We start from the raw sequence: 26,717 nt of genomic DNA on the forward strand, positions 1-26,717 counted from the left end.
TTGCTTAAACTTAAATGTAATTTTCACACAACGCCACCAAAAGCATCCATGTTTGACACGTCGCCAGCCAAGCTGTGCATGCTCGAGGTGGGTGCGACCAGCATAATCGGCACAACAGTACGTCGAATGATACACATGAATGGAATTTCACAAAATCAATCAATACTCGAGAGGAAATTTGAGCCAATCAGAGCCCAATCAGATACGCTTTTGAAAATAACAATGTACGGAAAGTAGGTGCTGAAGCGTAAAGTTTCATTTTTCGTAGACTTTTGCGTGTACTTTACTTGATCTAGTTTTTTATTTTACAAGTTGCTTTACGTCATACCGACACAGATTGGTCTTATGGAGAGGATGGGACAGGAGAGGGCTAGGAATGGGAAGGAACCGGCCGTGGCCTTAATTAAGATACAGCCCCAGCATTTGCCTGCTGTGAAAATCGGAAACCACAGAAAGCATCTTCAGGGCTGCCGACAGTGAGGTTCGAACCCACTATCACCCGAATACTGGCCGCACTTAAAAGCGACTGCAGCTATAGAGCTCGGTGACCTAGTTTTTCTCCACCCATCAGCATATTGACAATTTGGTAATTATCCCTTGTACACGTCATTATCTTGGTCTTCTTTTTGTTCATTATCATGCCACATCTCTCTTTTAGCAGTTCGTTCATGTGATTTAGTACCTAACTTCATGCTGGCATGAAGGGACTACAATGTTGCTTGCCAACCCGCTCAAAGTCGATCGAGATACGGTCGACCGTATGAGGGTCGAATGAGCGCGAGCGATCGAACTGGATGATTTGCAGACCTCTACTAAAGGTCTGCATTCCCCGTTTACGGTCGGTCAAACGAAGGTAGACGTGTAGTTAAGTCCTACTCCGCTAGCATGCGTGGGCTGTCCGACCGCTTAGCGCTAGACAGTCTAAGCGAAAGCCCCACATTCGGTCCGACTGATTTACATTCGCAGTCGGTACCACAGTCCAGAGCAAAATGTAACTTCCACCCAAGTCCCAGTCTTGTCCGTGGCTGTGACAATATGAAAGCTTCTGGGGTAATGACATTCGGAGCACGACCAGTGCATCTGGTGGTTATGAAAGGTGTTGCTCATAGGGTCATTTGTGCTGTGATGGCACTTTTTTGCCCAATGAGAAAAGCAATGGCAAACTATCTCATTCCTTATCTTCCAAGTATGCCTCATCTCGGCGCCGCCATCGGTTTTTTACGGTTTCTCCGTAACCACATAACCTTTGGTTGTTCTCCTTGAGAATCCAACCAGCTTCTGGGCTGGTGACCTAACAGTCACAGTATTCGTTGCAAACATAGAAGGGGAGCCCAAAGACAGGGTGAAAGCAAACCTACAGAGGAAAGAATATGGATTACTGAAGTATGAAACTATGGGAATAGTTCTTGCTAGTAACAACTGCGAATGGTGTTCATATAGGATATGTGCAAACAAAACATTACACAGATGTTCGTCCATTTACGGTTGTTTCAAGAAGAGGGTTCATGTCAAAAACGATTTAGTGTTGGTTCAGACTGTGGACGAATAAACGTTCCTCCTACAACAATTTCTTTATTAAAAGATAACCTTTTTGATGACGATCCCTCTGCAGGGTGGAGAAATAACAGCACAGAATATCCAAGACTGCTAGCGAAAAAAAAGGTTGTCTATTCCAGGCTCCAGTGTGGCGACTGAAAGAAATTTCAGTTCAGCTGGTAACCCAATTTGTTACAAAAGGAGCTCACTTAACCCAGGTAGTGTAAATGATGCTCTCTCGATTCCTTCTGCACTAAAACAAACAAAACAATAATGGTGAATGTTTGTGTCGATGTGAAGACGGTGCAAGTTAATGTTCTTGTCTACTAACATGACATGTTGATCTCACAGTGTTTATAGTAAGTTTGTAATTACAGCGAAAATTTCGTCCATTCCTCGCTTCTTTTAAGTTTTGTTTGTCATAACTTCGTTGATACTGACCGTAAACGCACCAGTCGCTTTACTTTAGACTACAGGCTGCTAATCAATCCGTTCAAAGTCACCTGAAATACGGTAGACCGAAAAGGGTCGAATGAGCATGAGCGAACGAACTGGATGGTTTGCAGACCTCTACTATGGGAGGCACGTAAGGAGAACATTCTACTACATAAGGAAGAAATGCCTTAAAGTGTAATCAAAGGGAAAAAGCTGATGGGGATGTTTGGGGTTCAATGGATGTCACTGCTATAAACTATAGCGCGTAGGAAGTTAGAATATTCTGATTGGAGAACTAGAAACAAAATAGAAAATATGTACTGTATGTGTTATAGAAAAGTAATAATTTTCTTTTTTTCCAGGACTCTATGATGTAACAACCATCTACCGTTTCGACAAGCCACGTAAGTATTTTTCTCTCGTTGCATATTAACGTACTTTCTTTCCAGAAGGAATACAGAGGAACGTTGTTTATATAAGTTAAATAGCATTTATAATTTGTCTGTAGTACACGAACTAATTATTTCCTTTAATTTCTTTAATTATTAACAAAATTCTTATCGGAAATGCGCACAAAATGTCATTCTTTGCGATTAACCAAGGTCAGTCTAGGAAGGTCTACACACGATACCACAAGGTATAGTACGCGCACCTTTTAGCGATACATGGAAACCCGAGTGCTGAATCGGTCGACCTCGGGTATCTTCGAGATTCGTATTGGCAACCTTTGAAACACAAACTATGAATCGCTTATGCATCGCTGCGCGACATCTGGCGTACACTTTACGTACTAGTACTGTTGTTTACACAGCAAAGCCAAAGTATAGAATTCATGCTAGGAACAAGATTCGCATCGAGAAATGTTATATAATGTTATATAATGTGTGTATGACACAGTTGTTGGTTTAAGATAATAAAGGCTTAGAAAATTCATATCGATGATCATATTTTCGATTCAATTCAGATTTCATTTCCATTCAGTTGGCAGTATTACCGGAACCGGGAGAGCTCCCTCCTTACTCGTCAACCCCGTACAAAAAATATCGCTAAAAGTGCGCGGACTATATCGTTATGATATGGGCAAGCCCAATGTGATAATGTGAAATAGATTTGCATTTTTTAAGGAAAATGGGATGGGCCTGCTGGGCTACACCAAATTGTTAGAATAAGTTAGCTGGCGGGATTAGAGTGTTTTGTTTTGTTGTATGTACGCCATCCTACACATAACCTAACTCTTGTAAAACTTTCAATTATTATTGTTAATATATTTTAATGATCTTTTATTAAATGCTAAGTACGACTATACGATAAATATATACTGTACATTTGTATAACCTCAAATACGTATTGTGAATGCGTCTAACCTCAAAAACTGTGTAGTAGAAAAACTGTAATATTCACATACCGGTATTGGTATAATCCATTATCATTCTGATATATATGAAGGTTTCTGGAAACTTACAGTAATGATTTTTTGTATTGTATTGTATTTTATTTTGTCCAACTGATCATACAGTGATATGGGACACGTCAATAATCATATTTACAGTAACAAAGGATAAAACAGTAATATACATGCTATGATAAATAGAGAGAAATATACGATGTGGTAAAGAGGCACAGATTTTTTTAAAAAAATGTGATACATAAGTTAATTTTCAAGAGCTAAGTATTCTTCAATAGAATAAAAACAATGGTTAGAAACAAATTTGAATAATTCTTTCTTAAATTTTGAATATGGTTTTATCTGCTTAATGTAGTCTGGTAATTTATTATATAAATGTACTCCTGCGTAACTCAAACGTGATTCATATAGCTTAGTTTTGTGTGGTTCTATGTGCAGACTGTGTCTATTTCTAGTATTACACCTATGTACATCAGAGTTTATGGTGTAGCTGTTTACATTCTCCTTCATATATACAAGTGTATGGAAGATGTAAAGGCTAGGCAATGGTAAAATAATACAAAGTTTAAAGTATTTCTTGCAGCTTGTCCTCCTGCCACACCGGCCATTCCTCTAATTATTTTCTTTTGTAACTTAAAGATGACTTCGCTATATCGTGAATTCCCCCAGTAAATTATTCCATAAATTAGTATGGGATGGACATATGCAAAATACATAATTTGGCAAGCCTTTAAATTAAAACTATTTTTCAAAGATATTATCATGAAATAAATTCTACTAAGCTTTTTCCCTATAAACTCTGTATGTTTTTCCCAGGTTAATGATTCATCCATCCACAAGCCAAGAAATTTTGTTGATGATGAGTACTCAATTATGGTCTCTCCAAATGATATTGGACTAATTTCCATATTTAAATTAATCTTATGGTGAAATCTAATCACAGAAGTTTTCTGTTTACTTAAAATGAATTTATTATCTTGAAGCCAGCTCAGGATATTACTCACTATATTGCCTGCCTTCAATTCTAACCTTTCAGAACTTTCATCAGCTACAAAAACAGTAATATCATCTGCAAACAAAGTTAATTGCACTCCTTGAATATCATCGACAATTTGGACGATATCATTAATAAATACTAAAAATAATAATGGTCCTAAAACTGACCCCTGTGGAACACCATGATCTATGTTTCTGGCACAGGAATACACATTCTTAATTACATTTTTGCTCAAATCAGTACCGGTATATGATATTTCAACAATCTGTCTTCTATCCCCTAAAAATGATTTGAACCAGTCATAGGCCATTCCCCGAACTCCATACATGTATAACTTTTCTAAAAGCAAGCTGTGGTCAATTATATCAAAAGCTTTTGTTAAGTCCAAGAAAATACCTAAACATGCACCCTTCCCATCTAGTGTGTCATATATCCGTTCAATAAAGTTAATGAATGCTGTGGTAGTTGATCTATTTTTACGAAAGCCATTCTGGCAACCAGCTAATATATTATGCTTCTCTAAGAATGATAACAGCCTATCGTACATAATTCTTTCCAGTATTTTGGAGAATACAGAGGGGAGGCAGACAGGCCTATAGTTACCAGCATCTTCTTCACTACCCTTTTTATGTATCGGAACAACTTTGGTTACCTTGAATTTGTCTGGAAATTTACCAGTGGTTAGTGACAAATTTATCAAATAACAGAGAGGCTTGATTATGTATTGGTAACAGCATTTAATGAGGTAGTTTGAATAACCATCTAAACCAGAAGACTTCTTTTTACCCATCTGTTTTATTATCTTATCTATCTCTTGCTCAGTCACAGGAGTAAGAAACATGGATGATACATTCCTGTGAACTGTATTCAAGTTTGTTCTTGTCACTGATGTTTGAAAATTTTCCGTTAACCTCAGAACTGCTTCTAGAAAATAGTTACTAAATATTTCTGCAACTTCTTCTGGATCATTGACTTCTTTCCCTGCATTTGTAAGAGTAATATTATTTTTTAATGGAACTAGAGTACCTTTCTCCCTTTTTATAATGTTCCACATACATTTAGACCTGTTTTTAGAATTTTTTAGCTCATTCTCATTATGCAATCTTTTGGCAGCCTTCAAAACTTCTTGATATATGTTTTTATAATAATCCTTCAATTCAGATGAGGTGTTACTCCCTTTCACACATTTGCTTAAAAACCTTAATCGTCTACTTGAATTTCTAATTTCTGTTGTAATCCACCCATTCCTATAATTCTTTACAATGACCCTTTTGACTGGTATTGCCACTTGATAATAATAATCGAACAAACCCAAAAACTCACTGAAGGCCTCATTAGTCGAGTTATTTCTATATACACTCTCCCAAGTTTCCTTGGCCAATAACTGGTTAAAATATGAAATATTTTCTTTGTTACACATTCTAGATTCCCTGTAAATTGCATTGTTATATTTTAAATTATGGTTTCCTATTACCCTAAAATTTAGATGTACAATTTGAGCAAAATGATCTGAAAAACCTGTATCATAAACTTCTATTTCATAGTTCCACATTTCCTCATTCAATACAACTTGATCTACTGCTGACTTTGTATCCCCAGATATTCTAGTTGGTTGATTTACAACCGCCTTTAGACCATACAAGGAAAACAATATTTCTAGTCTTAGCTTATCTCGCCCATCATTGTTCCCTAAAAAAATCTACATTGAAGTTGCCCATGATTATTACATTTTTGTTCTTATTCTGTAGGTCATCTAAAATAATTTCAATATTATTATAAAAAGTTTCAACATTACTAGAAGGATTTCTATAAATACATATAAGTATTAACTTATAATCCACTAGTTCAACAAAGCTACCCTCGAAATGCTTCTCTACATTCAGATATTCAAATTTATCCAATTGCTTACATTTGATATTATTATTCACATATATATACATGACCCTCCACACTTCATTTTCTTTCTACAAAACTTACTTGCAAGAGCATAACCTTCTAATACAAAGTTTGAAATATCATCCTCTATCAACCAATGTTCAGTTAAGCATAAAACATCATACCCTTGTAGGTTATCTGCCAACAGAACCTCCATACTTAGAATTTTGTTTCTTAAAGATTGAACATTCTGGTGGAACAAATTTAGCTCTCCCTTTAGATTATACCTATTGCTACCTTTTACCTTAAAAAATCCTGCTCTAGTAATTATCTAGATACATGTAGAAATATTAGGAATGTTGTGGATTGTGTCATTATGGTTTCTGTATATGTAATCCAACATTCCAGTTTGATTTACTCCAATCGAGTGGCCGGTCGATCGATTGTTCCTGTATGTTCGGATGTGTTCCATTTAGAGTGTTGCTAGAACATTTCCATAAGTTGATATTTCTAGACTGTTTGTCTAATCGAGCTGACAGGTTGACGGTCAGTCAGTGTTGGACTCCGTGGTGAAGTCAGTGAGTCGGTCAGACAGAGTCAGTGAGACAGTGACAGAGAGAGAGAGCAGTAAGAGAATGTTGAGCGTGGGTTAGAGTGAGTTGATATCTGTATTTGTCAGAATCGACTTGAGTGAGAAGGTAGTCAGTCTTGCCTTGTGATGACAAAGTGAACAATCAGTGTTGTGGACTGTTGATATCTGTACTTTTCATAACTGACTTTGTGATGGTGAAGTGAATAGCCAATGTGAGAACTTGTTGATAACTGTACTTGACAGAATCAATAGTAAATATTCTTCAGTGTGTTTCCCTTAATAGTGTGTTGTTGTGTATAACTGTGTATAACTGTGTGCTATTAAGGAATAGACGTAGCGACAATAAAGTGGTTATATTCAAGGAAGTGAACGTATCTCGTGTGATATTTATTTACACCAAAATAAAACCGCACTGAGAACGATAGCTTGCCAGTCAGTGATTAATGGTGATCTCAGTGGGTATGGTACAAAATTGCAGGCGTGATAAATGGCAACCTTACGTCTTGTCCGGGTTTAGTAAGTTATTGCGTTGAAATTATTCCTGAAGAATCATATGTTTATTTGAACGAATTTTTTATTTATGGGTTCCATTATGTATTTTCTTCTGACTCTCGGACTATGACATCCCTCTCGAAATTACAACGCTCTACGACATTAATTTCATCAACGGAGACATTTCAGCTCACTCATCAGCCAACAAATGGGCACTCGAGACCGGAACATATGGTAGGACGCAAGAACCTGACCTCGCTCTCTGAAGCGTTAAACATGGAACATTTCACAAAATCATAACCTGAGAAATGAACCTACACAATATGGATATCAAAACGAGGCGAATTTAATTCCAAATGTAATAACGGACTTCAATGTTTCTACATAATTCTCACAGCACTTTACCTGCCAAATCAGGCCTGAAAATAAATATCATTGAATGACTCTCAGCTACGACGTAATCGTCCTGCTACTGGTTAACTCTCTTGGTGCCAGGCGGTAGTGCGAGCATCCACCCTTTAAATTGCCAGAGCCTCTTCCAGCTGATGGGGAGCGGCCGACTAGATCGGCTCTTGGCTCCAAGAAGGTTAATACCACAATGATACAAACGCAAACATCGCTGTCTCCGCGATAGATTACCTCCACATGAAGTAAAGTCATGTACAGTATATGTTCACTTCCATATTCTCCTATTCTGAAATGAGAGGCATGTTGTCAGTGGCGCACCTGTCGGCCCGACCATGTAAATCAGGCGGCAAATTTGAAACTACAAAAGTTGCATGTTCAAACTGATGAATAATGAAACTAAATAATTATTTTTGTTTTGTCTCAATCCTTGACTAAATGGTTAGCGTTGAGGTCCTCTCTTCAGAGGGTCCCAGATTCGATTTTCGGCCAGATCGGGGATTTTAATCGCGTCTATTTAATTCTTCCGGTTCGAGGACTGAGTGTTTGCGTTTTTCCAACACTTTCTCTTTATATTCAGACAACACACTACACTACCAACCACCACAGAAACATGCAATAGTGATTACTAGACCTCAGATTTTTAGGTGCTAAAATGCAGGCAGGTCGTTCTTTCTTGTAAATGCCATCTAAATCACTTCTACATTTCATAAACCATTGATCACACCTACAACGAAAGAAAACACCGAATTAAAGTCTAATCTATTAGTAAAACTTGTAGACCATTGTCTACTTTCGATTTGTATATACGCAATTAATCTAAGAAAAGAATACTTGTTGACAACTAAATGTAAACCTATTGTGATGTGTACACTAATATTTTACAATATTGGGCATTACTTACACTGTTTTGTCTTGAGGAAAGCGGAAGAAGGATTTTGATAGCTTCACAAGTTTAAGTTACTGCAGCCAAAAGCAGCACGAACCTTACTCGACCTGGTTCAATTCAATGCTTGTTTGATTGTAATTCCAAAACTTTTTGTACCCGGATAAATTATATTTTCACGAAAATTTTCTTCTTACCGCTAGTCCAAGAACAAAATTTCACATTACATCAGCTGATGGGCACAGAACACCAATATATAATAGAAGTGCACATTCCAAGTTAGAGCTTGGGAACAAAGGTGACCGCAGCGCTCCTAGTGGTCTGGCTGCTAAGTGATAGCACGGCCGAATGGATCCCTTGCTGCGCTAGCGAGAGTAAAGCATAAAGTTGGCCGTGGTTATAGGTATGAGAATCTTAGCTTGCAAAGTACCTCCTGGTATGAAAACTTTCGTTTTGTTATTTAGGATATCCCGCCTCCCCACACGTTTCTCTGTATTTTAGCATATTGAATAACACGTAATAATCTACAATTTTTCTCTCATAATGAATGGGGCATGACTGCGCAATATATTTTACTACTGGTTCATAAATTACTTTGTATTTTCAGACTTTTGTATAGATAATGAAACGAAATTTAATATGTTATCCAAGAATGTTAAAATACTGAGAAACGTGTGGGGAGGCGGGATATCCTAAATAACATAATGAAAGTTTTCATATCAGGAGGTACTTTGTAAGCTAAGATTCTCGTACCTATCACCGCGGCTAGCTCGCTCCATTTGGAAACCTACAAGGTGAAAAAGAAACTTTGCCACTGGGAACAGGACCACAATGCCGCATACTATGACATTATGGGCCGATTGCAGAAACGATGAATAGTTTTAAGCCTTAGACATCGTCTACCTAAACAACGTCTAAATCATTCACGATCTTCCATTGCATAAACAATGTTCTGTCGATGTTTAAGTAGACATCCATTAAAGTTTCAATTTTGGTTTGAAAATGGAGTCAGAAGTATCTTTCATGCAACTCTTTGCTTGTCGCAACCAGTGGCGTGCATTGTGGGTATGCAGGCTAAGCCGGGCTTACCCGTTGGACTTGAGAAGCAAAGTAAGCAATAATGCAACTGTAAGTGCAACAAATAATTTTATCTTGTCAGTTGGCAATACTATTTTTTTTAACTAAGAGCATTTGCTGCAGTATGGTATTCTGCAGTATGCAGGAAGGTATTCTGCAGTACGAATTTCTGCATTAGCGGGGGTACGCGACACACCTACCGCTTGGCTCGCCCAGCGTTGAGTTCAAAGTGACACATGCGTAGTAACCGCGCCAGTAAGCGAGCTTGGTAAGCCGACAGCTCAACGCTGCCCGGCTTGATCGCATAGTGTAGCAGTGTGAAGCAACTTTGTGCTGGTTTATGATACGTTTATTTATTGTAATTTGGCTTATTGCTGAAACAGCTCTTGCGAGTGATAACTGACAGCAGTGAAGAACGTTTTAAAAGTACGAATACCCAGTTCATTTTAGAATTGAAAATTATTTTTTCTTAAATGTAACAGTGTGAGAAAAACTTGCCTACTATATTGTAGGTACCAGCGTTGTTGTGGACCATGTGGCATGTTTGTAGGGGCGTACGTTCTAATAATTTTCATAATAATAACATGAAACGTGGACAGTGCTGTGTCGTGAGAGCATAATTGTGTATTTACGTGAAATACACGGTACGGTAATTTCTTATTAGTTTCAACTATAGTAATATTTGCCATGTGAGAAACTAGAAATTGTTCAATCTGGAAAATCTTCTACAGATATGCCCAACATTAAAGGGACGCATAAAAACAAAAGTCAAGAGTACCTTCGTCATTTCCAAACTTCACAGTACAGTAAAATAGAATGGATTGCTGGAAGTTCCAAATTTAATAAACTGTTTGCTGGCCATGTTTACTCTTTGCAAGAGACCGGACTGTTTGGTCTGACACTGGTTATGATAATCTGAGTAACTTGCACAATGCCATTCAAAAGCATGAGAAATCGCAGTCACACATTTCTGCACTATTACACTTGGAAAATCTAGAATTGATATTCAGCTTGATGCTCAATTGCGTGCAAGCACTGTACAATATAATGAGACCGTTCGGAAAAACAGGAAGGGGCTCAAGCGATTGATTGACTGATTGACTGATTGACTGATTGATTGATTGATTGATTGATTGATTGATTGATTGATTGATTGATTGATTGATTGATTGATTGATGTTGTGTGTTCTTTAGCTACTCACGAATCACCATTCCGTGGACATTCTGAGGGTGAAGATTCTTTGAACAGGGGTGCTTATTTGGGTGCATTGAACTTACTCGCCACTTACGATGCGACGTTAAGTACACACCTAGAAACATCGTGTTCCGCGGGAATTCAAACAGGATACAAAATGACTTAATAAGGGCAGTCAGTGATGTAGTTTTGGAAAAGTGAAGTCAGAAATAAAACACGCTATTTTCGTTGCCCTTCTTCTTGACGAGACTTCAGACATTATGAATTTGTCTCAACTATCAACCACTCTGAGATACGCTGATTCTGAAAGTGGCAAAGTTCACGAAAGGTTCATTTCTCTCACTGATGTCAGCGCAGATCGAACAGCCAGTGGTTTGTTTGTACACGTGAAAAACATTGTTACTGAGTTTGACTTAAACTACATGTTGGTTGCACAAACGTTCGACGGAGCAGCTGTGATGGCCGACCACACAAGTACAAGAACTCTTTCCGAAGGCCATATTTATCCATATTTATTTATTCACAAGCTTAATCTGTTTTTGTCACAGTCATTTTCCTGTATCAAGGAATGTAGAATATTTTTTCAGACCTTAACGGAATTAGGATCATTTTTTCACAAGTCCTCTAAACGATCTCATCAACTGAAAGAATTTACCGCAAAGAGGATGCCTAGAAATGCTTCAACACGGTGGGATTTTTCATCTCGTCTTGTTCACACAGTGAAAGAACATCGCACTTCATTCCTTGAATTCTTTCGCAATGTTTTAGATGAAAGCTCAAACTGGGACAGTGAAACAGTTGTAGCGGCATAATGTTTCATGAAATTTCTAACCAGCACTGAAACTTCCTTTTTGTTACTGATTTTTAGCAACATTTTCACCTTCACTGATATCCTTTTCAATATCCTTCAATCCAAGCATTTAGACGTCCTATATTGCTCCCAAAAAGTTCAGGAAATGAAAAGAGAGATTCTAAACCTCAGGAAAATGTGCGACGTAATTTGGGCCGAGACTCTGGTCTATCATGGTGTCGAAGACTCTCTACCAACTAAACAATAATGTCGGGAAGAAGATCCAATAATGTCAAGGAAATTCCTTTACCGCTCTGTTTTTGACAACATTATTGTACAATTAGACGAACGATTTGGGTCATTAAACCAATTACAGTTTACTTCCTTGTTGGATCCTCTGAAGTATGAAGCGTACAAAGCTACTTTTCCTCATTCTGCTTTTGAAAGTCTTAAACTGTCCTATAAAGACTTGTTTGATTTTGTCTGATTGAAGAATGAACTTACCGTGCTGTATTCGTTTGGTGAATTTTATGGTCAACACCCTCATCAGTTAGTGTGTTCCCTGAAAAGCAAACAATTAGATACAGCCCTGCCTGAAGTGTACAAATTGGGTGTACTTATAGTAACTGTTCCAAGCACAACAGCGTCAGTTGAAAGATCGTATTCAGCCCTCAGGAGGATTAAGACTTATCAGAGGTCAACACAGAGTCAAGAACGGCTATCAGGCTTAGCAGTTCTGTCCATAGAAAAGGAAGTTCTGCACCAACTGAAAAGCACAGACACATTTTATGATAATGTCATCACAACATTCACAAAACAAGAGAGACGACTAGGTTTCACCTTCAAGTAGACTCAAAGCAACCAAAAATCTTGTGGAGGGACTTAATGCACTGTTTTGTTAGTAGTAGAGCATACAGTGGACAATAGAAGAACGTCTCACAAACACGTAGCAAATAAGTTACTATCAATTTTTGATAGGCCTATGTGTACAATGTAATATGCATGATGCTGTAGCATTAGTGTCAGAGGTATTTCAAGTTGGCTTCTATGCTGAAGGGTGAAAAGTGTAACATGACAGAGAGTTTTCTGATACATACATAAGAGATCGAAGAGTTTTTTTAACTGAATAGTGAGGGGTGATACATGAAATAGACGTGATTTCTACTAATCTATGTACTTTGATGTAGGAAACTGAATAAAATAACAATTTTTATACAAAAATGCAAGAATGACACGTTTGTCTTTTTTTTAAACGGATTATGCAATGTCATTGACCATAAATAAACTATTTCTATACATCTCAATAAGTTAATTGCAGCTTTAAAAATTATATTGATTTTTTAAATCTATAGATGTGATGTCACTAGTTATTTTGTGTTTCCTGAAGAGCCAAGGATTTGACATGATACCGTACGCTCTGGTTAGAAGTTCTTCAATTTTCATGAGATTACACATAGGTAAGTCTATATGGTTACAGCTTGGTTATATTCCTTATATAATGATGCACTTTAAATTATACTTCCTACGCCCAGTAATTAGTACGTCCTACCTTGGACAGCATACCCACTTTTCAAAACCACCGCACGCCACTGGTCGCAACCAATGAAATTCGTCGGTGCGCGCGCCGAACGCCAGTCTGCTGTTTGTCTTCCTACACATTACTTAAATATAGCTGAGCATGACTTGCCCACAGATAAGAGTATCGCTTTTGGTGCAAAATGAAATGGCGTATGGCTTTTAGTGCCGGGAGTGTCTGAGGACATGTTCGGCTCGCCAGGTACAGGTCTTTCTATTTGACTCTCGTAGGCAACCTGCGCGTCGTGATGAGGATGAAATGATGTTGAAGTCAACACATACACCCAGCCTCCGTGCCAGCGAAATTAACCAGTGATGGTTAAAATTCCCGACCCTGCCGGGAATCGAACCCGAGACCCCTGTGACCAAAGGCCAGCACGCTAACCATTTAGCCATGGAGCCGGACGCTTTCGGTGCAAATTAAATCTCATAATATTATCGACACTAAAGCGACACGCCACAGTACGGGGAAGTGTAGCTTTAATTATAGCGTTGTTACAGTGAGTGTAATCTACTCATAAATACGGTAGCTTCGACGAAGGAAGGATGAAGCAATAGTAATGTATAACCGAGTATGTTGTACGGGCCATATAGATGTAGCTCGCATTCTGGGGATCGTAGATTCGAAACGCATCATCGGCAGCGGTGAAGATTGTTTTCCGTAGTTTCCCTCTTTTTACACCAGGCAAATACTAGGGCTGTTATTATGGCCACGGCTCTTCTTCCCCAGTCCTGTTTAAACGATAATCATCACCACTTGCCTTTTTCTATCTGATAGTTGCCGAAAACCTATGCGATTATATATATAAATCCCATACAACCTACTTTTTAGTTTTCACTATTATGTGTGTTTACTTGGCAGTGAATATAAGTGAATCTCTCCCGGTTGATGTAGGGCCTATGTGACAGCCCTCAGACGATCGGGACTGTATGTAGTCCAAGTGACCTGTAATTCCATGGAAATTACCCCATGTATATAATAAAATATATCGATTGCCAAGAATTGTATTAAAGTTGACAGTTACCGGACTGTCACTTTGTTGTCAGTCTCAAGAAACAAGTTTCTCGTAAATCGAAACCTTATGCTATGATGTGCATGTCAAACGAATTGCTGCGATTTAGCAGCGGGCGACCCGCAGAGAGGCCGTCGGACTAACCTTTCTTCCCGGAATCGTCTCAACATGATAATACAAATTACATATTTCACGGTACATAACCTCTGATTGTGATTCACTCCTGTCATTTGAGGTTAAACAGTGCTCTCGGCAGTGTTTAAACATGACCGGTTGAACATCGGTTTTAGACAGTGTCTAAGTGATAAATAACGTCTCTGCAATGCGGCAGCCATACTTAGGCATTGTTTAACCGTATACATCATCTAAATGCCGTTTCTGCAATCGGCCCTATGTGTTCAATTTGGAATGAGGAGCTTTGAGTGCTTTGTATTCTGTGGGAGAAACACCCACATTACTTTATCAACCAATAAAAACAATATCATGATGACATTTGAAGTTTTAAAGTTTATTGAAATGCAAATTAATTGATACGGTACATTGAAAACATTATAAATGACAACAGGAGAAGCAGATGACATTAATCTTTCCTTCAGATAAAGGATATGTACAGGAAATCAATCAATCAATCAATCAATCAATCAATCAATCAATCAATCAACATCAGCGATCTGCATTTAGGGCTGTCGTTGAGCTGGTAGTTTCATTACAATGTACACAAACAATGTTTACCACCACACAAGTCTTAAAATTGCCTAGGCCTTCATCAGTTAAATGAGTAGGCTACAGTACCATGGTTTCAGCAAAAGTACAAGCATCAATAAAATACATACATATATCTTCATTATAGACGGTTATGCCCTTCGCGGTTCATCTACAATCCTCTGTGAGTTAACTATGTGTCATCAAAGCCCTCTTTTCGCAACTAGCTTTGTGGTTTCGTTTAGTTCTACACCTCTGGCCTTTAAGTGGTGGTGATTATTGATTTAAGAAGAGGTACAAGTAAGCAACAATCCTCTATATAACACTAATCAGAGGGAAAAAATAGAAGGGATCCGACACTTCAAAATGTGAAGGCATCAGCCAAAGGAAGACAAGGGCCACGAAGGGCGTGAAAATGAAAGACTCGCTAGGATTCGCAACCTAGTACCGTCAGGGTCGAAAAGAACAAGAGTTGACCAAGGAATGTCAGATAGAATAGATGAAAGTGAGGAGCCTGGCACACGTAAGTGGATGCAATGCCAGTACTCAGCTAAGGGTCCCGTGGTCGCCAACTCGTGCCCCCCAAGTTTGGAGCCCCTAGGGCCGCTTTTAGTTGCCTCTTATGACAGGCAGGAGATGCCATGGGTGTTATTCTACCCCCACCCCGCAGGTGGATCTGACCTTTAAATCCCTGAAAACTCTGTCTAATCATCATTGGCTTTGTCTCACCCTACCTCTCTTACCCTCCATGACCAAGTCCATTATTATCCTAGGAGTCATCCTCATCTATTATTCCTCTTGTGGGTGGGGGCGATAGAACAACACCCACGATATCCCCTGTCATGAGAGGCAACTAGGGGCTCTAGAATTGGGAGCGTGGGTTGGAGACCACGAGGCCCTTAGCTGAGTCCTAGCATTGCTTCAATTTACTTCTGCCATGCTCCTCACTGTCTATCCTATCTGACCTCCGTTGTTCATCTCTTGTTCTTTTCCAGCTCTGATAGTATTACATATGGAGGTCTAGAGAGTCTTTCATTTTCCTGCCCTTTGAGGCCCTTTTTTTCTTTGACAGTTTCATTCATTTTTCGAAGTGACAGATCCCTTCCATTTTTTCTCTCTGATTAGTGTTGATAGAGGATGGTTGCCCTAGTTGTACTTCCTCTTAAAACAATAACAACCACCAACACCACTCATCCATTACCGGTAGTCTTTCATGACCCCACAACTGAAAGCGGGTCATACATCAAGTTCATTCCTAACCTAAGTCTTTATCTCCTTGTTCTGAATAACCTTCTGCACTGGACCCATCTGTTTTTGCATATAGTTATTCCTATACAATTCCTTGCTGTTTCTACCATGACGTACCTGTATGCCACCCATCCTCTTTCTCTATCCTGAACCTGCTGGCTGTCTAATACCTAGAAATTTTCACTAATCTTATCCATATACTCCTACGTATCTAATTTCTTCGTTCTAGAGTTTTTCCACTCTTAACCATCTGCAGATGGACTTCAGTTTCATTATCCTAGGTAAAATTCTGCGAAGAAGGGGGCTAACCTAACCTCACTTACACAAACAGTAGTCCCAATGAATGAAAATGCTTCCTTCTAATGGGTTATGGAACCACCGTTGGATTTTATAGTCCAAGCCGCCTGAGCACAAGGGGTGCCACTCCTCTTCCATAGCAACTGGTATCCCAACTCTCAGGACCACTTGATAGGCCATTCAGCCATTGCCCATGGTTCACGAACTAGGATGTGACTACAGGAACTCACACCACGAACCCATACAATATATACAGATAATATTTACAACCACACAAGTCTTAAAATTCCTCCGCCTACAAATTTCAATGTCTAACCTAATCAACGAAGGACAAGCGGTATACAATAAGATATACACAGATAATGCTTACAACCAAACAAGTCTTAAAACTAAATTACCTAGGCCAACACATGGCATAGCAAACCCAATCGACCAATGAAGAAAATATCTTGGTGCCAGCAAAAAGGAGAAGCAATCATACAATCTGTATAACTGCACAAGTCTTAAAACTACATAGGCTTGCATACAGCTAACTTGATACTAAATTCCATCAAAAAGAACATGGTTTATAAACACAATTGTTAGTGGGGTTTGAATCATTTCTTTACCTTTTTGTCATGTCCAGCTGAATACTTTCTCATGACCTAATGTTTACAATCTTTTAAATGGGAAATGGAATAGCTGCCTGCAAAATTACATTTCCAAGACGTTTCCTACAAAGGGAGTAGGCTGGCCTAGAGAAAACACCTTTAAAGCCATCCTCTAATGCTTCTGTATGACTATATTTGTCCAAAAATATATACAATTTATTGGTCATGAATATGAAGCAGAAAATCTTTTGAGTTGTTCACTGGCATACTGCAACTTAGTTGTTGAACTGTTTTCTTTGAAACATGTAATGGCTTTCAGTCAAGTTAGGCGAATATAGATTTCCCTTCACATATCCCCAGTAGCGGCGATTGGAAATCGGAAGTGGAGAGGGGGAGACATAAAACTTAACAGACAACGTAAATTTCCCGGGTCCAAAGAATATCGCGGGGGGAGAGGGGAGGGGATAGACATCAAAATTTAAATAAATTGGTATAAAGTGTTAAGTCTTTGGTGCTCTTTGAGCGAATTTCGATAGAGGGTTGACAGTCTACTAACATAAATGCGGTAATAACATTACAATAAAACTTTCACCAAAGGAGCAATAATTACGCACGAGTTACAATTAAATAGAAGCACGGCGCGGCGTGATTATAATTTAGTATTTGACTACACACTAAGTAAAAGACACTAGGTAGAATTGTACAGGCAATGCCTGAGTGAAACTGCCAGATTGACGAAGGCAAGCGAGTGACTATAGCAAAAATATACTCCTGACACCCTTCATAGCAGATCATGATACACATTGCTCTGCGGGCCTTCACCACTTTCTGTGATGCTGTGCACATCGGTTAGCCACGACGAAAAATATTGTGTGCGTATTTCCGCTCATAATTTTGATTGGGATTCACTGGTCTGACTTAGACAGTAATTTATACCTTCAGGATCAACAGAGCCAGTGCACTTAGGTACTCATAGATTGTCATCATAAGCACTTGTCAAAAACTGAGATAAATTGCTAAGGGGAAAACAATCATCACTCTCGCACTTACTCACAGTCTTGAACGGCAAAGACGTATTATTTCCAATACAGGTTTTTAGGGGAACTACAAACTGAAAACATGTAGGATTTGTGTTGGAAATGCCGGGCTATAATACGCAACATAATGCATTGTTTAAGGCAGGGCCTCTCAGGGAACTCCTCGATTTGGAGCAATAGCGTTGTCTCTCTCTTTCCCCACGCCTGTCTCGCTCGCTCCGCTGTCTCCCTGTTCCTCACTTGCTCCGTAGCGCTCCAAATCCGAGCCGAGCTTAGCCGAGTAGCCCAGACACGAAGCGTAGGTCCGAGCCGAGCCGAGCCGAGCCGAGCCGAGTTGGACCGATGCACTGTGCACAGGAACTCTGCGCCTCCGTTTGAACGCGTGAGATTTTGGGCGTTTGAGAGGCCCTGGTCTAAGGGGTCCTGATTGAGAGCGTTCATATTAAGATACCTGAATCCTACTTTCTTTTACCTATTCCACAAAAAAATAGATCTTATAGTAATCTGGCACCCATCAATGAAGCTGAACGTGCATGTTTTATCTCTACCAGTTTTAAGGTCTATTATTTTCCAGGTTCCTGTCTCTTTCAGAATGTTGTTCCAAAACTCAATGTGTGGAGAATTTCCTGAAAGGCCACATCTATACATATTAGTTTTAAAACATTAGCAAGCTTTGAAAGTAATTAAAACATTAAAGATATAATGTGCAGACCGCAGACGAAAAGCAATGCACCGAACTTCACTGCTTAGAATGAAAACACCAACACCGAGGAGTCTATTGTTGTTGTTGCTGGAAGCATCATTCCATAGACTGGTTTGTTGCAGCTCTCCATACCACCCTATCCTGTGCTAACCTTTTCATTTCTACATAACTATTGCATCCTACATGTGCTCTAATCTGCTTGTCATATTCATACCTTGGTCTACCCCTACCCTTCGTACCGCCCACACTTCCCTCATAAACCAACTGAACAAGCCCTGGGTGTCTTAATATGTGTCCTATCATTCTATCCCTTCTCATCAAATTTAGCCAAATCGATCTCCTTCACCAATTCAATTCAGTATCACTTCATTCGTAATTCGATCCATCCATTTCACCTTCAGCATTCTTCTGTAACACCACATTTCAAAAGCTTTTATTCTCTTTCTTTCTGAGCTAGTTATCATCCATGTGTCACTTCCAAACAATGCCACGCTCCAGATGAAAGTCTTCAGAAACATCTTTCCAATTCCGATATCAATGTTTGAAGTGAGCAAATTTCTTTTCTTAAGAAAGCTCTTCCTTGCTTGTGCTAGTCTGCATTTTATGTCCTCCTTACTTCGGCCATCGTTAGTTATTTTACTACCCAAGTAGCAATATTCATCTACTTCCTTTAAGACTTCATTTCCTAATCTAATATTTCCTGCATCACCTGCCTTCGTTCGACTACACTCCATTACTCTTTTTTTGGACTTATGTATTTTCATCTTGTACTCCTTACCCAAGACTTCGTCCATACCATTGAGCAACTTCTAGAGATCTTCTGCAGTCTCAGATAAAATAATAATATCATCGGCAAATCTCAAGGTTTAGATTTCCACTCCTTGGATTGTGATTCCCTTTCCAAATTCCTCTTTGATTTCCTTTACTGCCTGTTCTGTGTAAACATTGAAAAGGAGGGGGGCAAACTGGAGCCTTGCCTCACTCCTTTCTGGATTGCTGCTTCTTTTACAAAGCCATCGATTCTTATCACTGCAGACTAATTTTTATACAGATTGTAGATAATTCTTCGTTCTCGGTATCTGATCTCAATCACCTTCAGAATCTGAAATAGCTTGGTCAGTCAACATTATCGAATGCCTTTTCTAGATTTACGAATGCCATGTACGTGGGTTTGTCCTTAATTCGATCGTCTAAGATCAGAGGTAAAGTCAGGATTGCTTCACGTGTTCCTACATATCTTCTGAAGCCAAATTGATCTTCTCCCAACTCAGCTTCAGTTTGTCTCTCCATTCTTCTGTAAATAATACGTGTTAACATTTTGTAGGCATGATATACTAAACTAATCGTGCGGTAGTTTTCACAGTTGTCAGCACCGGATTTCTTGGGAATAAGTGTAACAACATTCTGCTGAAAATCGGATGGCACTCCTCCTGTCTTATATATCTTACACACTAAATGGAATAACTTTGCCATGCTGATTTCTTCTAAGGCAGTCAGTAATTCAGAGGGAATGCCATCAATTCCAGGTGCCTTGTTCCTATTTAGTCCTCTCACAGCTCTGTCAAACTCTGACCTCAAAATTGGGTCTCCCATTTCACCAGCATCAACAGCCTCACCTTGTTCCAGAACCAAATCATCTGCATCTTTACCTTGATACGGCTGTTGGATATGTTCCTGCCATCTTTCTGCTTGACTTCTTTCCCTAGAAGTGGCTTTCCATCTGACCTAGATTTCCTTTCTCCAAAGGTTTCCTTGTTTTTCCTGTATGCAACATCTACCTTTCCTAAGACCATACAACCTTCGACATCCTTGAACTTCTTCTCCAGCCGTTCTTCCTTAGCTACCTTGCACTTTCTATTCGCTTCATTCTTTAATCGCCTGTATTCGTTTCTGCCCTCTTCATTTCTAGCAATCTTGTATTTTCGTCGTTCATTAATCATGTTTAGTATCTCCTGAGTTATCCACGGATTCTTAGTTGATCTTTTCTTCCTTCCTAACATTTTTTCAGTAGCCCTTCTGACTTCATTTTTCATGACTATCCACTCTTCCTTTGTTGTGTTTCCTTCATTTCCTTCATTTAGTCTTTGTGCCACATGTTCCTTGGAACAATCCCTCACAATCTTTTCTTTCAACTTGTTTAGATCCCATCTCCTTGCTTTCCTCCCTTTCTTCAATTTCTTCAATTCAGATGGCATTTCATGACCAACAAGTTGTGGTCAGAGTCCACATCTGCTTCTGGGAAGGATTTGCAATCCGAAGAGTACCCATAGACTGATGTTAACCCGCCAAATAATGCGTAGTGCAATGGGAGGGCGAGTCCTGTGACGTCACGATCACGCCAGTCTACTGCACATCCGGCTCGTGACACCTACCATCCCTCTTTAAGTTTTCGTGGTTAAAATATCACCTGGTCACTGCGATATCACAGTCAAGAAATTGATACAAATGGTGCTTCCTCTCTCAACAATTCAACTCGCTCTGAATAGAAAATCTCGTACACCTTCGGCCCTGGTTCAGTCTGCACCAAAGTTTATGGGTTTAATACATTCTAGTTGAACTTCGTGTTTGATTCCGATGTTAGATATTGACTGATGACCTCATAGGCAGCAATTCTTATGTTGTTGTATGTTGTTATTGAGGCGGTCTACAGTCATAACCTTGACCTTCATTATGTTAAAATTAATGTTCCTAGGTACCTTCACATACTTTATTTAAAACACACACAACAACTTATTCTTTTGTTTACAATTTGCTTTACGTTGCACCAACACAGATAGGTTTTATGATGATGATGGGAAAAGAAAGGTTTATGGAGTGGGAAGGAAGTGACCATGGCCTTATTAAAATACAGCCCCAGCATTTGCCTGGTGTGAAAATGGGAAACCGTGGAAAACCATCTACAGGGTTGCCGACAGTGGAGTTTGAACCCATTATCTCCCGAATAAAAGCTCACAACTGCGCGCCCCTAACCGCAAGGCCACTTGCTCGGTCACACCACCACCACCACCACCACCACCACCACCACCACCACCACCACCACCACCACCACCACCACCACCACCAACAACAACAACAACAACAAAACACTTCATGATTGAAATCTTTAAATTACGTACTTATCTTATTCCTATTGCATTTAACATCACATATAAATACACTATGAGGAATAGATACTACCACCTGCCTCTATATTTCATCGCACCAATTCACTTGGTGCAAACCCTAACCTCAAGTTGTAATTACGTATTCTCCTCTCTTCCGGACAGGGTCCTTCAGCTCACCACCAGGACAGGTGTCAGTGCGAAATCGGTACGAGTCACTCCAGATAGAACAACAGAGGGAAGATGAGGGACAGGGAACTGTTGCTGAGATGTGTGGAAGTAGGAGGAAGGGAAAAGGTAGGAAAGGGAAATTTAGAGTAGAGGATAGGAAAAAAACAGGTGGAACAGGGTCATGGGAAGGAGAAAAGGGAGGAGGAAGTAGCTTCTGCAGCTATCAGGAAAGATAGGGCAGCCCAGGAGGGGAGGGGATCAAATGAGGTGGGTAGGGTTGAGGCTCTGGTCATGGGGGATTCCATCGTTAGACACGTGGGGAAAGTGTGTGGAGGAAAGGGAACCAGGGTAGAATGTTATCCAGGAATTAGGTTGAGGCAGATTTTGAGGAAAGTAGAAGAGTGGGAGGAGGGGAAGGAGAAGGTGGTAGTGTTTCACGTTGGTACCAACAACGTAAGGCAGCTGATATTAGTACCAACATAGTTGGAGATGTGTGGGATCTGGTAAATGCAGCACGGGTGAAGTTCAAGAAAGCGGAGATTGTTATTAGTGGAATACTGTGTAGGAGGGATACTGACTGGCGGGTGATTGGGGATTTAAATAAGACTATGGAGTGGGTATGTGGGAAACTGGGAGTGAAATTTCTAGATCCTAATGGGTGGGTAGTTGATAGGGATCTGCGCTCAGTTGGCCTTCACTTAAACAGCAGTGGTACGTATAAGTTAGGAAATTTGTTTAGAAGGGCAATAGGGAGGTACATTCAGGGAAACGGGGTGGCCTAGGGAGCGGTGATAAGGGAACAGGGAACTGGAAATCAAGTAGGGATGGCATGAAATTGTTAGTGTTGAACTGTAGAAGTACTGTAAAGAAAGGAATAGAATTGAGAAATGTAATAGATATATATTTACCAGATATTGTAATAGGAGTTGAATCATGGCTGAGAAATGATATAATGGATGCAGAAATTTTCTCATGGAACTGAAGTGTGTAACGTAGAGATCGGATAGGAATGGTGGGAGGGGGAGTATTCATTCTGGTGAAAGAAGAATTTGTAAGCTTTGAAAAAGTTAAAGATGAGACACATGAATTTCTAGGTGTAAGGCTCATTTCTAAAGATAATAGGCAACTTGATATATTTGGAGTGTACAGACTGGGAAAGGGTAGCATTGACATAGATTCAGAATTATTTGATAAGATAATCAGCTATGTAGGAAACGACATGGAAAGAAATGTGATTGTAGCAGGAGATCTGAATTTACCAGATGTTAATTGGGAAGGAAATGTGAACGACAGAAAGCATAACCAAAATGGCAAATAAGTTAATATGGGAAGGACAGTTGATTCAGAAAGTGATGGAACCAACCAGAGGGAAAAATATCCTGGATGTGGTGCTGATAAAACCGGATGAGCTCTATAGAGAAACTGAAGTAATAGATGGTATTAGTGATATGAAGCTATTTTTGTTGTAGTTAAAAATAAATGTGATAGAAAGGAAGGTCTTAAAAGTTTCGAAAAAGTAACTATGATCGGTGGAAAACGGTAAATAAAAATGTAAACGGACTCTGGGATAGGTTTAAAGAAATTGTTGAGGAATGCAAAAAGAGGTTTGTACCTTTAAGGGAGGTAAGGAATGGTAAAAACCCACCTTATTATAATAGAGAAATAAAGAGAATAAGAAGGAGGTGAAGACTGGAATGAAACAAAGTTAGAAATGGCTGTGGAAGTAAGGAGAAATTGAAGGAACTTACTAGAAAATTGAATCTAGCAAAGAAGGCAGCTACGGATAATATGATGGCAAGCATAATTGGCAGTCATACAAATTTTGGTGAAAAATGGAAGGGTATGTATAGGTATTTTAAGGCAGAAACAGGTTTCAAAAAGGACATTCCAGGAATACCGGTAATTAATGAACAAGGGGAGTGTGTATGTGAAGATTTTCAAAAGGCAGAAGTATTCAGTCAGCAGTATGTAAAGATTGTTGGTTACAAGGATAATGTCCAGACAGAGGAGAAGGCTAAGGCTAAAGAAGTATTAAAATTTACATATGATAAACATGACATTTACAATAAGATACAAAAGTTGAAAACTAGAAAAGCAGCTGGAATTGATCAGATTTCTGGGGATATACTGAAGACAATGGGTTGGGATATAGTACCATATCTGAAGTACTTATTTGATTATTGTTTGGTCGGAGGAGCTATACCAGATGAATGGAGAGTTGCTATAGTAGACCCTGTGTATAAAGGAAAGAGTGATAGACATAAAGCTGAAAATTATAGGCCAGTAAGTTTGACATGCATTGTATATAAGCTTTGGAAAAGCAATCTTTCTGATTATATTAGACATGTTTGCGAAATTAGTAACTGGTTCGATAGAAGGCAGTTCGGTTTTAGGAAAGTTTATTCCACTGGAGCTCAACTTGTAGGATTCCAGCAAGATATAGCAGATATCTTGGATTCAGGAGGTCAAATGGACTGTATCGCGATTGACCTGTCTAAAGCATTTGATAGGGTGGATCAAGGGAGACTACTGGCAAAAATGAGTGCAATTGGACTAGACAAAAGAGTGACTGAATGGGTTGCTATATTTCTAGAAAATAGATCTCAGAGAATTAGAGCACGTGCTTTATCTGACCCTGTAATAATTAAGAGGGGAATTCCTCAAGGCAGTATTATCGGACCTTTATGTTTTCTTATATATATAAATGATATGAGTAAAGGAGTGGAATCAGAAGTAAGGCTTTTTGCAGATGATGTTATTCTCTATAGAGTAATAAATAAGTTACAAGATTGTGAGCAACTGCAACGTGACCTCAAAAATGTTGTGAGATGTACAGCAGGCAATGGTATGCTGATAAATGGTGTTAAAAGTCAGGTTGTGAGTTTCACAAATAGGAAAAGTCCTCTCAGTTTTAATTACTGCGTTCATGGGGTGAAAGTTCCTTTTGGGGATCATTGTAAGTATCTCGGGGTTAATCTAAGGAAAGATCTTTATAGGGGTAATCACATAAATGGAATTGTAAATAAAGGATACAGATCTCTGCACATGGTTATGAGGGTGTTTAGAGGTTGTAGTAAAGATGTAAAGCAGAGGGCATATAAGCCTCTGGTAAGTCCCCAACTCCGGTCTAGAAAGCCAAGAATAACGGCCGAGAGGATTCGTCGTGCTGACCACACGACACCTTGTAATCTGCAGGCCTTCGGGCTGAGCAGCGGTCGCTTGGTAGGCCAAGGACCTTCACAGTCTGTAGTGCCATGGGGTTTGGTTTTTTTTTTAAGTCCCCAACTAGAGTATGATTCCAGTATATGGGACCCTCACCAGGATTACCTGTTTCAGTAACTGGAAAAAATCCAAAGAAAAGCAGCTCGATTTGTTCTGGGTGATTTTCGACAAAAGAGTAGCGTTACAAAAATGTTGCAAAGTTTGGGCTGGGAAGAATTGAGAGAAAGAAGAAGAGCTGCTCGACAAAGTGGTATGTTTCGAGCTGTCAGTGGAGAGTCTGCGTGGAATGACATTAGTAGATGAATAAGTTTGAGTGGCGTTTATAAAAGTAGGAATGATCAGAATATGAAGATAAAGTTGGAATTCAAGGAGACAAACTGGGACAAATATTCATTTATAGGAAGGGGAGTTAGGGATTGGTATAACTTACCAAGGGAGACGTTCAATAAATTTCCAATTTCTTTGAAATCATTTAGGAAAAGGCAAGGAAAACAACAGATAGGGAATCTGCCACCTGGCGACTGCCCTAAATGCAGATCAGTATTGATTGATTGATTGACATTGATATTTAGGCTAGTTGTAGTTGACCTATTGCCTCGTCTCAGCTCCCAGACGTCTGATAATCAAATCAGCCCTTCACTGGGTGATACTACCCACAGCTTCAACCAGGGTGTCTGCATACCTTCGCCGCGTAACAGTTTTGAATGCGTGTGGCGAGTCAATGCAAATACAGTAGAGGTAATACGCGACACTTACGGATTTCGCCTTGCTATTATGGGAGACAATTCGACGGTGGCGCTCCTAGTGACTTGACCTGAACAAATCGCGCTAAATTCAAATATCACTGGAAATGTATATACGGAAATGGATAAATAAATTACGTCTAGAAAGAAAGTGTTATTGAGATATTAACTTCGAAGTTGCTAAAGCAATTCTGGATAAATGAATGAAGAATTATTTAAAAGGTTATTATTCAAAGACTGAAATTAGACAAATAAACAAGAAGTGAAATGGACTGGTGTGAAAGGGCTTGATCTTTCATTTATGCATTACTTTTTTAGCTTTAGCATTCCTGCCTGAACTCTTACGGTTGGATTTGTCTTTTTTCTCATTTAAAAACATTGTATCATCACATTAAGACACTTGTCAATAAAAATATCGGCACATTCCTTACACATATGATGCAATGAATTAACATTTAATAATAATAATAATAATAATAATAATAATAATAATAATAATAATAAAAACAATAATAATGTTTTTTGTTTTACGTCCCACTAACTACTCTTTTACGGTTTTCGGAGACGCCGAGGTGCCGGAATTTAGTCCCGCAGGAGTTCTTTTACGTGCCAATAAACCTACCGACACAA

General features: G+C 39.2%; 1 protein-coding gene across 1 annotated transcript in view; it reads left to right on the forward strand.

Moving 5' to 3' along the window:
* The window catches only part of LOC136873786 (uncharacterized), a 788,774-nt gene that overhangs the window by 29,736 nt on the left and 732,321 nt on the right, over positions 1 to 26,717 (forward strand). Inside the window, exon 3 of the mRNA XM_068227569.1 lies at positions 2,334 to 2,375. Within this exon, the coding sequence (XP_068083670.1) occupies positions 2,334 to 2,375 (42 nt within the window). The remainder of the gene's footprint in view (positions 1 to 2,333; positions 2,376 to 26,717) is intronic.

The sequence above is a fragment of the Anabrus simplex genome, chromosome 5, assembly GCF_040414725.1.
Source record: "Anabrus simplex isolate iqAnaSimp1 chromosome 5, ASM4041472v1, whole genome shotgun sequence".
NCBI classification, from domain to species: Eukaryota; Metazoa; Arthropoda; class Insecta; order Orthoptera; family Tettigoniidae; genus Anabrus; species Anabrus simplex.